General features: G+C 39.4%; 2 protein-coding genes across 2 annotated transcripts; both read left to right on the forward strand.

Annotated features, from left to right (window-relative positions):
- The first annotated feature begins 1867 nt into the window (after positions 1-1867).
- LOC144976161 (uncharacterized) lies at positions 1868-3332 on the forward strand. Its single transcript, XM_078920344.1, has one exon. The coding sequence runs from the start codon at positions 1868-1870 to the stop codon at positions 2612-2614; it is 747 nt and encodes a 248-aa protein (XP_078776470.1). The 3' UTR covers positions 2615-3332.
- Positions 3333-5324: 1992 nt separating this feature from the next.
- On the forward strand, positions 5325-6979 carry LOC144976090 (uncharacterized). The gene has a single exon (XM_078920273.1). The coding sequence runs from the start codon at positions 5831-5833 to the stop codon at positions 6599-6601; it is 771 nt and encodes a 256-aa protein (XP_078776399.1). The 5' UTR covers positions 5325-5830; the 3' UTR covers positions 6602-6979.
- The last annotated feature ends 5521 nt before the right edge of the window (positions 6980-12500 follow it).

Raw genomic sequence — 12500 nt, forward strand, 5'->3', positions numbered from 1 at the left:
GATCACAGTTTAATAGCTGGACACGTCCTTGGAAAAGGCTCTTTACTCACGTTATCTCCCCGTAATCAGGTGTAAAATGAGTACCTGGCCGTTAACAGACTTTTTCTGTCCGAAAAAAAAATGATAATATCGCCTTACAGGAGTCATGTGCCGTCCTACATGTTAAGTGTTGCTGTTGGCCAGGGATCCCTGGTAGAGCGCATTGAGCATGTTTAATGAATATTGCCCTATATAAAAGCTCATTTAAAAAAAAAATTCAATATTTTTACGTTTAAGATTTTTGAACATAAACTGAATCAGAAGGAGCAGTGGCTCTACAAAGCACGAACCGCCACTGCAATTGGCTGTACTTTTACATGGACAACTCCCGTCAAGCTCTCTTGTTAGTTCACGTTCACAACTACACAACAGTACAACTATAATATACATTGTAGTATGTACCTTTACTTATAAAAGTCATCAGCCAGTATCTGAGTAGCATTTATATCACGTGATCTGACAATCTTTACTCACGTCACCTATATTACTATTAAGTTCACGGTAGTTCCACTAAACATAGTGTCCCCGTCACAGGTGACTACTTGCTTGTTCCTTCACTTCAATGTATTCATCTGACCGACAACCTTTCATACTAATGTTTACTATCATTCTGACTTATCCATAGTCACGTGACCAGAGCATTTTTGAATTGCTTTAGTCCATCATGAATATTTCAGAGACTCAAGTGTTCACAATAATATAATACTTTATTTTTTTGCCAATAGGATATCTCTATTCCAAACAGATGCAAATCTGTTGAATAATAACTCAATGAGTTGCAGCTGTTTGTTGTGTTAGAAAATTTGATAGTTTTGAAACGCCGTGTATATGAGAGTATAATTTATGTCAATCATCAATTTCATTTTTGAAACTATAAACAGTGGATGGTCTGAATGAACTTTGTAAAATTATCTGAAATTATCTTAATATAAAAAAGAGAGAGAGATGCATTCCTGTGTAGAGATAATATGGTCAGAAAATATTGTGTGAGTTTATAAAGGTTATCTCCCTCACTGACCAAGTAAAGCCAAGTAATAAGTAAGGATGGGCAAAGACAAAGTCTAGAAGACGTATTGAGGAAATGCGTTTGCTGCTTGATTCAGTATTTATTTGTCAGTGACTGAAGACCTCACACAAACAGATACCCAAGTGTGTAGATTACTGTGTTCCTTTTATTGTGAGATTTGTGAGTTTTGGTCACTTGTAGAAATCATCAAAGCTCTTTGAAAGATTGTCACGGCATGGATTGGCATCCTCAATTTCCTTGTCACGGTGGACATAACTAAGGGACACAACTGGTGGGAAACGCATTTCCCTAACAAAGAATGGTCCACTTTTAGGGGGAGACAACCGGTAACCTGCATATGATGATAATTGTGATATAGAAATAATTGGACACATGTGAGTGATTCCCATTGTGATTGACACACAGTGGATGAGCCAAGCACAGGATGAGTACACAGATAATTTGGATACATGTGAGTGATTCCCATTGTGATTGACACACAGTAGATGAGCCAAGCACAGGATGAGTACACAGATAATTGGACACATGTGAGTGATTCCCATTGTGATTGACACACAGTAGATGAGCCAAGCACAGGATGAGTACACATATAATTGGACACATGTGAGTGATTCCCATTGTGATTGACACACAGTAGATGAGCCAAGCACAGGATGAGTACACAGAGTAAGACACAATAAAACTATTACTTTGTTTTGCGACCCGTGAATACGAGCTGAGAAATTCCATCATAGAATAGGATTATAGTCACATGTGAATCTGGTCTATCGAAACCAAACAATCTCAACGTTGAAAATCCAAATGTTTTGCTACACGGTTACCGTTTCCATCTTACTCATATTTTCTCGATTTCTTGTTCTGGCCAAAACTGATGATTCGGCAGAAAACTTCTGGGAAAAGGTCGATGAAGCCGATGGTCAGTATAGAATGAAACCAATCGGAGATGGATGGACATCGGACTCTGTTCTTGACTGTATCGTCAGAAGTCTGGTCAACTTTGAAAACTGTCAAAGCGTGACGTATGATGACTCGTCAGGATATTGTACTCCAGGAAGTTGGATTGTCAAAGGTCAGGAGTCAACTAACCAGTCACCAACTGAATCCATCTATTTCTCCGATAACGCATTTATTTGTAATGACTCGTCCACCATGTCTGTATTGACTAATGGCCAAACAACAACTTGTCTCTACTGGTCAGAGGAAGCGATGACTCAGCCAATGGCCAAACAGCGATGTGCTGACCTGGGCGGGGGTTTGTATACCATGAAAACAGACGAGAAATTTGACATCATGAGAGACGCATTCTATATCAACTCTAACACTTGGATTGGCCTGGAGGACCCTGGACACAATAGAACATTTTACTGGATCGACGGGGAACCATTCAATATTTCCTCGTCTTCGTTGACAAATCTATGGGCCCTAGGTCAACCTGACCCAAGTCCAGAATATTGCGTGCTTGTGTATCAGATAACAAACCGACTACACGATGCCCCGTGTGATCACGTCAATAGATTTCTGTGTGAGATTCATTTGTCACTTGTATAGAAAAAATAGGTCTCTATGTTGTGGAGAGATACGTTATGGGACTCAAAACTCTGGGAAGTCGTGACGTCACACCTACTACTCTTCCGGTTCCGGTAACCAGTCATTTGGAGGATTAATAATGAATAGGTTATATATTGAACAATCAGGTGGCATAACTAATTTAGTAGCAGGATGTATAGGCAGATAGTTATGGTTACGGATGACGACATAGATTTTGACTAGACAATAAGATGTTTACACTCTAAGACCAGAATATGAATTACACAAGTTGTGTATCCAGTCCTCCGGAGGAATGGTTTCATACTTCCAATGAGATTGGAACCGGGTGGGGTTTTTTTTTTTTTTTTACAGATTGGGCCTGAGCAGAGCTACCTTTAAATCATTCCAAGCAGTCCAGTCGGTCAGGCCCACAATTTGTGAGATTTGATGTTGTGCGCTTGGCTAAGAAACTCATAACATTGCCATCCGGAAATATAACTGACCAACACACAAAACTATGTGTAACCTTGAACGTTTATATATACGAGAGTATGCGCTTGACTAAGAAGCTCACAACATTGCCATCCGGAAGTATAACGGTCCAACACACAAAACTATGTGCAACCTTGAGCGTTTATGATCTGGTTCATACAGTTTAGCGAGAATTACTCATAAACATGGATGGCAAAAAACAATAACAATAAAGATATAAGTGATGTCAACTTCGTCTATCTATAGAGACGCGAAACTTCAGAAGATGCGGAACCTTATCAGGCCGTGTCAAGTCGGTAAACAACCTCTCACTCCTAATATTTATATTATGTGGTCGTGTCAAGTCGGTAAACAACCTCTCACTCCTCATATTTATATGTGGTCGTGTCAAGTCGGTAAACAACCCCTCACTCCTAATATTTATATGTGGTCGTGTCAAGTCGGTAAACAACCTCTCACTCCTAAATTTATATGTAACACAAATGAAATTTGGCACGGGTTTTATACATACACACACACGCGCACACACAAATAAACACACATACAACTAATAAATTATTTAATCCAAATCCGATAATATTCTTTATTTCAATTATAGAAGGAACGAAGTCGACGTCACTCAGCTCTTTGTCATTTTTATGGTAAATTTTTATAACATGCCAGAATAGGTGAAGACAGAATCCACATTGAGTGATGGTTTGATGGTTTGGTGGTGTGAATGTACCTGGGGGAAGAATGGCTTCTCAAGGTCTGTAATTGACGCATTGGCTCCTGGCATAACAGCCAATCACAGCCTGGTATGGATGTCACATGACCCCGGCATGCCCTTCCAATCTAATTCACAATTCAACCGTGAGCCGATGGTTCCAATAGGAAAGACTTGTACTGTTGACAGTCACGTGATTCAACTTGTTCTGGGCTTTCTGGGATAGTTTTGTTCATTTAATTGACTCGACAAACCTTTTGTTTTGATCAAACAGCGTCTGGAACACAGCGCCTATGACACATCGTGTGTGACGCATCGTCTGTGACATATCGTCTGGGACACATCGTCTGTGACACATCGTCTATGACACATCGTGTGTGACATATCGTGTGTGACACGTCGTGTGTGACATATCGTGTGTGACATATCGTGTGTGACATATCGTGTATGACATATCGTCTGGAACACAGCGCCTATGACACATCGTGTGTGACGTATCGTCTGTGACATATCGTCTGGGACACATCGTCTGTGACACATCGTGTGTGACATATCGTCTGTGACACATCGTGTGTGACATATCGTGTGTGACATATCGTCTGTGACATATCGTCTGGAACACAGCGCCTATGACACATCGTGTGTGACGTATCGTCTGGGACACATCGTCTGTGACACATCGTCTATGACACATCGTGTGTGACATATCATCTGTGACACATCGTGTGTGACACATCGTGTGTGACACATCGTCTGTGACACATCTTCTGTGACATATCGTCTGTGACACATCGTTTGTGACACATCGTCTGGAACACATCGTCTCGGACATATCGTCTGTGACATATCGTCTGTGACACATCGTCTGTGACACATCGTGTGTGACATATCATCTGTGACACATCGTTTGTGACATATCGTCTGTGACACATCGTGTGTGACACATCGTCTGGAACACATCGTCTGGAACACATCGTCTGGGACACATCGTCTGGGACACATCGTCTGTGACACATCGTGTGTGACACATCTTCTGTGACGTATCGTCTATGACACATCGTCTGTGACACATCGTTTGTGACACATCGTCTGGGATACATTGTCTATCAGGTATTATGTCGGGCTGAACCATTTACGAAAAATATTTGACTTTGAAGTCTAAATCATGAAATCTTATTTGGATTAATCCGCGCCATTGCGATCTACGAAGTAGTTCCTAAATTTATTTAAGCCTTAGAATTTGTAATTTTGATTGTTCTCATTTGAATTCGGTTTTTGGAATCTGTGTCACGCCATCACACTGATTTGATACGATGGGTTACAATTATTGGATTGAAAACACACTTAATTTAATTGTTGCTTTATTGTGCCACATGGGTCATAAATTTTATGCCCAAACAACAATGACATTATAAACATTAAAATTACTTTCCAAAATAATCAATATTAAACCAATTTTCGTTTCAAGTTTCATTGGCCAAAATTCATCCTTGTGAAAATTTTCAGATGTTTCGAACGTGATAAGTGGGTGCTCGTTTTATGATAGCACGGTCCATGACATCCACGGAGATGTAGATGTGTTGATATAAATGTCATGCTAAACGATTTTGTGATTCTGTTGTGAGTTTTACACAGGAAGGGAATATGCATAATATTAGTGCATTATAAAGGAAATACAGGATGCGTATGGACATTTATTTTGTCTACGAAATCAACATTGTTAATTTGGTGTTGTAATCATATATTATGGTTGCTCAAAAATATGAGAAAGGGGAAAAGGGACATATTGAACTGTCAAAACCTTGGCATCGCATATAAAGGAAGTGTGTGATCTTCAACCGTGCTTGTTGAATATTAGAAAGGCCTACCGTGTAATATGGAAATGACATTTATCAATTGAACAAATTACAAGCCTACCCGAAGTTAATTGTGGTACTGGCAGACGTTGAAAATCACTTTCTGATTTCAAATTACCACAAAACAGGAATACATTTCATCTATAGTTGTGAACTCTCACAAACAAAACAAAGGTATTCAAAATGCTGAGTCGAAAATGGGTTGAACTTGTTGTGTCACTAATTTTCCTGGTTAACACTTGTCGTACGACATCCGTTTTCTCTAATGACACCAATGGAAGTTTCTGGAAGCAGGCAATTAAGACGGACAGTAGCCATTACAGAATGGAGCCAATCGGGGAAGGATGGACGTCCGAATCTGCTCTTGATTGCTTCATGAGTTGTCTCCTCCAATTTGAAAACTGCCAAACCGTCAAATTTGATGAATCGTCAGGTCATTGTACTCCAGGAGGTAGGATTGGCAAAGGTCGTGGGTCACTTAATCAACCGTCAACTGTATCTTTTTATTACTCAGACATCGCATTCACCTGTGACATCATCATTCACGGAAATCACTCCGCACTTGAAAACCAAACTGTTTCCTGTTTCTATCTGTCGGAAGAGTATGTGCCGCAAGAGAAGGCAAAAAAACAATGTTCGGAAATGGGTGGCGGTTTACTGACCTTGAAAACCATGGAGAAATTGGACATCATCCAAATCCGGTCTGTCAGCGTGAATCACGTGTGGATCGGACTGCAGGACCTTTATCAAAACGGATCTTTTTATTGGGAAGACGGGGACTATTTCGACCCCAATTCCATATTGTGGCAAACGCTATGGGATGAAAGTCAGCCGAACGGTTTTCCACACGAACCATGCGTCCTTGTGTTCAAAGACCGTTACAAACTACACGACGCACCCTGTACACACCTGTATCGGTTTGTCTGTGAGATCTTTTCTCTAAGCACCACTTGAATTAACTCTGTACTAACAGAGAAATTTTAACCATTAACTGTCGTACCGTGGAAAAACTCATATTTTAAAATTTGACCAGAAAACTTGTCCTTCAAATATCGATCGATGTAAATGACCCTCATCTTTGACAAAAACTCACAAACTTGGGAGTTAACGAAGACTTCGCGAAGTCCCAGGTTTGAGAGGTTTTTTTCCAAGATGAAGGTGAGTACGACAGTTAATTGGTTCAAACTTCAATCCAAATCGTCTCAAGTTAATTACGTCATAAAAACCTAAATATATTATTGCAATGACTGCACACCTTAGCTATCGAGTGACATTTTATGTGTACTTTGTGATGTACATGTCTGGCTGGCTGTTTTGCTTGAAGATCGAGTCTGTGTTGGATTGTTATTGTTTTTTTTTTTTTGTAATTTATTCTTGTTTGGGGAAGGGAAGGCGGTGGGGGGGGGGGGGGGGGGGGGGGGGGGGGGGGAGGTGTTATCTTTTACTCTAACCCTAAATCACATCAATTTAATTTGTCTTTTTTCCAAATTTTTAGATAATCTATTCGACAATAAAGTTGCACTTTGTCACAGTCACAGCTGAGATTTTATCTTATTTTTGGTTTGTTTGTTTGTTTGTTTGTTTGCTTGTCTTATTTTGTTGTTATTTTCAGGGTGTTTTTTTTATGTTTTGTAATATTTTTGTTTTCTTCACGGTATTCGTATGGTAACAATGTACACATATATACAGGTCTGATAGACGAACGGAATCATGGGCTTGATTTAACGAAAAATGTTTTGCGTTGGTTTGATGATTTATCCATGACAACAATGGGCCCGTAACGGGTTGGGTTATCAGACCTGAAAATAAGTGCACGCCTCCATGGTTTCAATTCGACGTGTTCTCATCCACAGGTCTGGCAACACAACTGTTATACGTTCATTGTTGTAATGGAAATACCCTCAAAATTGTAGTCCTTCAGGGCCTTTAGACTCACGGCTTGTATAGTTGAAACGGACAATTGCAATTGCTTGTTACCCTTGTGATAGGACGCTAATCTATGACAAAATACTTTCTCCCAGATCAAACAGTCCCAGCTACCCAATCACTACTGGTGGACAGGGTCAGATGGGTTAGAAAAAATATTGACGACCTCAGAGATAGATCTCGGTCCCTTTGTGTGTGAAGCGTGTGCGCTACCAACTGAGCTATCAGGACCCCCGGAAATACTCTCAGATCAAATACTTCCCGTTTCATCAATGTTAATTTGAGGCCATTATTGAGTTGGGTCATCAGACCTCCCAAGGTACGTACGTGGTAGCATTGACATTCAGTCAGGTGGGTGTAGAAGGTACCTGTGGAACAATGAAATGAAATGACGTGAGTAGAGAAGTCATTGAAGTGATGCGGAGTTAAACCTAGGACCCGGCAGTCACGACACCTTACGCCTGTCACGAAATGGACGCTCCACAATCAACACCATCCACCCCTCCAAAGTATTAAAAACAGGTTTCAAACATAGTATTTTTATTGAGGCTTCTTACAACTTGAGGTCACGAGGTCAACACACAAACACCGCGAAAGTTCATCGGGGAGATAACTCTTAAATCTATGATCTCTTGTTTGTTTTTAAGGGTTTTACCGCGCTTGCAACACATTTATGTTATATCAGAGCCAGTAAAAAAGGGAAGAAAATGGGAAAGTAAAAAGTTCTAGAATTACAATTAAAGCACCCAATAAAAAATAAGACATAGGGGAACTGGGAACAAGTAGGGATCAAATGTAGATTCCAAGAGAAAACCACCAATGTACTTAGTTTGAGATCACCTAAAAGTCTCATCCGGACACAAGCACAAAATCCAACAAAGAGGAACACACTCAAATGCTTACATTATTTATTAAAAACAACAAATATAATAATACATAACAGAGAGATGATTTAAAAGGGAAAAAATATAATGTCCCAAAACAATAACTATGCATTTGACTGTATCCCTCCCAACTAGGACTCCGGCCAGGGCCAGGACAAAACCAAGTAATCTCATTCCAAGACAAAGACAGAAAGCATATTGGAAAACAGATATAAGGGGATAAAAGATGCAGTATGTACCCCCCCCCCCTAACACTATGGGAGGTCAGGAACCCCACCCAGTCTATGATCTCTACTCTTAACGTCTAACACGGAGATGAATAGTGTGTCTGACGTAGTGAGTTGCACATGTGTTGGAACAAGAAACGAAAGAAATAGAGAAATGACAGAAGACAGCAATAGAGAGAAAAAAAAACAACAACTTTTTTATGGTGTTAAGAATTGAACCCGGGACTTGATGACATCCTCCGCCTGTTTCTTTTGTTGTTGTTTGTTTTTAAGGGTTTTTATGGCGTTTGCAACACAATTATGTCATATCAGTGCCAGTAAAAAGGAAGAAAATGGGATTGTCAAATTCTAGATTTACAATTAAAGCACCCAAGAAAAAGTAAGACAAAGGGGAACTGGGAACACATAAGGGTCAGATGTTGAATCCAAGAGCATACCATCAATGTACTTAGTTTGGGATCACTTATAAGTCTCATCCGGACACAAGCACAAGATCCAACAAAGAGGAATACACTCAAATGCTTACATTATACATTCAAAATAACAAGTATAATAATACATAACAGAGAGATGATTTACAAGGAAAAAAATGTCATCTCCGAAAACATAAACTATTCATTTGACTGGTTCCCTCCCAGCCAAGGACTCCTGCCAGGGCCAGGACTAAACCAAGTAATCTTATTCCAAGACAAAGACAAAGAAAGCAAGTTGGAAAATAGGTATTATGGGATATAAGACAAAGTAAGCGCCATCCTGCCTACCATGGGTGCCAAGAACCCCACCCAGATAATAATAAATGGCATTTATATAGCGCTTTACCCCGTTGTCACAGGCTCTAAGCGCTTTACAGTGATATAAAACAAAACATATTACAGTGAGACAAGTGTGAAGGAAACGTGATACGAATTCAATTTAACAACAACAAAATATGAAAATAATATTGCAACATTATGACGTAAAAAGATAAAACTTTAAGCGAGATTTGAACGTTGTCAACGAATCCGAGCATCTCACGTGTGACGGGAGAGAGTTCCAAAAATGGGGGGCCGAAAATTGAAAAGACTGTTCACCTATTTTACGCAATGGCTTAGGTTTGACAAGGATTGATTGGTCATTGCTTGACCTCAAGTTTCTATTGGGGACATATATGTTTAGAAGGTCTTTAATATAGGAGGGACTGTTCGTGCTCAGGGATTTGTAGACAACAGTACAAATCTTATAGGCAACTCTTTTTTCAACAGGAAGCCAATGTAACTCACGGAGAAGAAGAGTTGCTGACGGGTATTTTTTGTTATTGCGTACAATGAGCCTGGCTGCGTTATTTTGAGCAACCTGAAGTTTGCTAATTTTGTCTTTAGTTAAATTCGCCCAAAGGGAGTTACAATAGTCCAATTTAGATAAAACCAAGGAATTAATTAAAAGTTCTGTTATATGCTTCGGTATTAAATTACGAATTTTGCTTATTTTTTTCATTTCTATGTACATAGATTGTTTGGTGTTATTCACGTGGCTTGTCATGGAAAGATCTTTATCAATGATGACGCCAAGGTTTTTTGCTTTATTTGAAAATTCTATTGTGCTATTTCCGAGAGTAATTAGTGATTTATTTGCCTGTTTAAGGATACTCGGTCTTCCACACATTAAAATCTCAGTTTTACTATCATTTAATTTTAACTTATTGTGGTACATCCAAGATTTAATCTCATTAAAACAGCTCGTAATTCGTTGTATTAAGAACTGTAAATTACTAAGGGGTGCTGAATCATATATTTGCGTATCATCTGCATAAAAATGATAACTCAGATTGAATCTGGATATCACACTAGAAAGGGGCTGCATATATACAGTAAAAAGGACAGGGCCAAGAACAGAGCCTTGTGGCATTCCAAAATTTAGTAAAACTTGTTCTGACTGAACTCCATTCACCACGACAGTCTGCCATCGATCCTGTAAATATGATGTAAACCATTTAAGGGCAATTCCTTTTATGCCGAACGTATTTTCTAGTCTTCTTAACAAAATGTCATGGTCAATGGTGTCAAAGGCAGCTGAAAGATCTAAAAGGCATAATACATTTATATTGTTAGCATCAGCATTACATAACAAGTCATTAAAGATTTTAAGAAGCGCCGTTTCAGTACTGTGTTGATGTTTGTAGGCTGACTGAAAGGGTTGTTCCAAACTGTTGTTCTTAAGATGAGATGTTAATTGTGTAAGAACTACCTTCTCCAAAAGTTTTGACAAAAAAGGTAAATTTGATACAGGACGATAATTGTTTAATATATTGTGGTCTAGTGATGGTTTCTTCAGAAGTGGTTTGACGAGGGCACTTTTAAAGCACGATGGAACTTCGCCAGTCAGTATGGATGTATTTATGATTGATGTAATGGATGGTAATAATGTATCGATGGAGCTGGCCAAAAGCTGTGCTGGTAGGGGATCAAGGTCGCAGGATTTAATGGGGGATTTTTTATCAACTCGTTTATGAAACTAGGTGAAACTGGTTGGAACTTGTCTAAAGGGGTACCACAGAATGTATTTGTATCTATAAATGGTTCATGCCGATCTAGTTCTGAACGAATGTTATGGATTTTGTCTTTAAAAAAGTTGACAAATGTGTCTGGCAAGTCTCTTTGATTGGTTGTAGATGGTAATGAAGTGCATCTTTCACGTCCAAGTAGATCATTGCAGATGTTAAATAATTGTTTACAAGATTTAGAAGTTTCAAATTTTGAAAGAAAATACGTGGTCTTTGCCTTTTTTATTGTTGTCTTCCAGGCACGAAATGCGCTCTTGAATATTTCACGATGAATCATGAGGCCTGATGTTTTCAGCAGTCTTTCTGCTCTCCGACACTTCGTTTTAGCTTCTTTAACGTCCGACGTATACCATGGAGCATACTTGCGGTTGGTGACGGTCCTTGTTTGGAATGGCGCATGTTTGTCAAGCGTTTCAATGAGACAACTATTCCACTGGTCTGGAGAAATAATTGAATTTTTAGTAAGTTTTGTTTCTAAATCGCCTCTGAAATTGTCCAAATTAATGCCTTTAATGTTTCTGGTTGATGCGGTGGTGGTTTCTTGGCATGGTTTTGAAACGTCAAGATTGAAAGAAATGAGGGAGTGGTCCGAAAAGGGGAGATAATCGACGGTGGCGTTGGTTTTTTGGAACTCTGAATTTTCTACAATTACCCAATCTAAAATATGACCAGCAGAGTGGGTTGGCGTTGTTACGATCTGGCACATGTTGTTCTCTGATAATGACTCGTGCAATTTGGCGGTGTCTGTGACGTTGTCGAAGTGAAAATTAAAGTCGCCGAGTATAATTGAATGGCCAGGACGCGTGTGTTGCAAAGTTAGCATCTCGTTGATTTCCTTCCTAACATCAGGTAATTTTATTTTGTTTTTCTTGTTTGCTGGCGGTCGGTAGATGCAGTTGAAGTTGTATCTTGTATTCTGGAGGGATAATCTAAGATCAATGGCCTCCATTGTTTTGCAGCGCATTTCGATGATTTCCACATGTTTACATAATTTTGTTTTATAAAATACGCCAATGCCACCTCCTCGCTGATCTTTCCTTGGATACGATCTAAATTGGTACCCAGGGGGTGTCATAGCTTTTTCAACTGGGTCGTCTCCAGACTGTGAGAGCCATGTCTCTTCTATAAATAGAATATCGAAGTTCTTCTCCGTTAATAAATCGTTTAATTCTTCGGTTTTGTTACGGCAGGACTGTGCATTCAGAAGACCAATAACAATGTTATTGTTGTCGTTTGTGAAACTGTTTGTGGTTGGTACAGTTACAAGTGTTGGTGGT

Source organism: Berghia stephanieae, chromosome 7, assembly GCF_034508935.2.
Source record: "Berghia stephanieae isolate SIO BIC M18660-M18661 chromosome 7, UCSD_Bste_1.3, whole genome shotgun sequence".
NCBI lineage: Eukaryota > Metazoa > Mollusca > Gastropoda > Nudibranchia > Aeolidiidae > Berghia > Berghia stephanieae.

Bases quoted from the DNA above. Each gene is read 5' to 3' on its own strand.
- LOC144976161 (XM_078920344.1), top strand. From the start codon at position 1,868: ATGTTTTGCTACACGGTTACCGTTTCCATCTTACTCATATTTTCTCGA.
- LOC144976090 (XM_078920273.1), top strand. From the start codon at position 5,831: ATGCTGAGTCGAAAATGGGTTGAACTTGTTGTGTCACTAATTTTCCTG.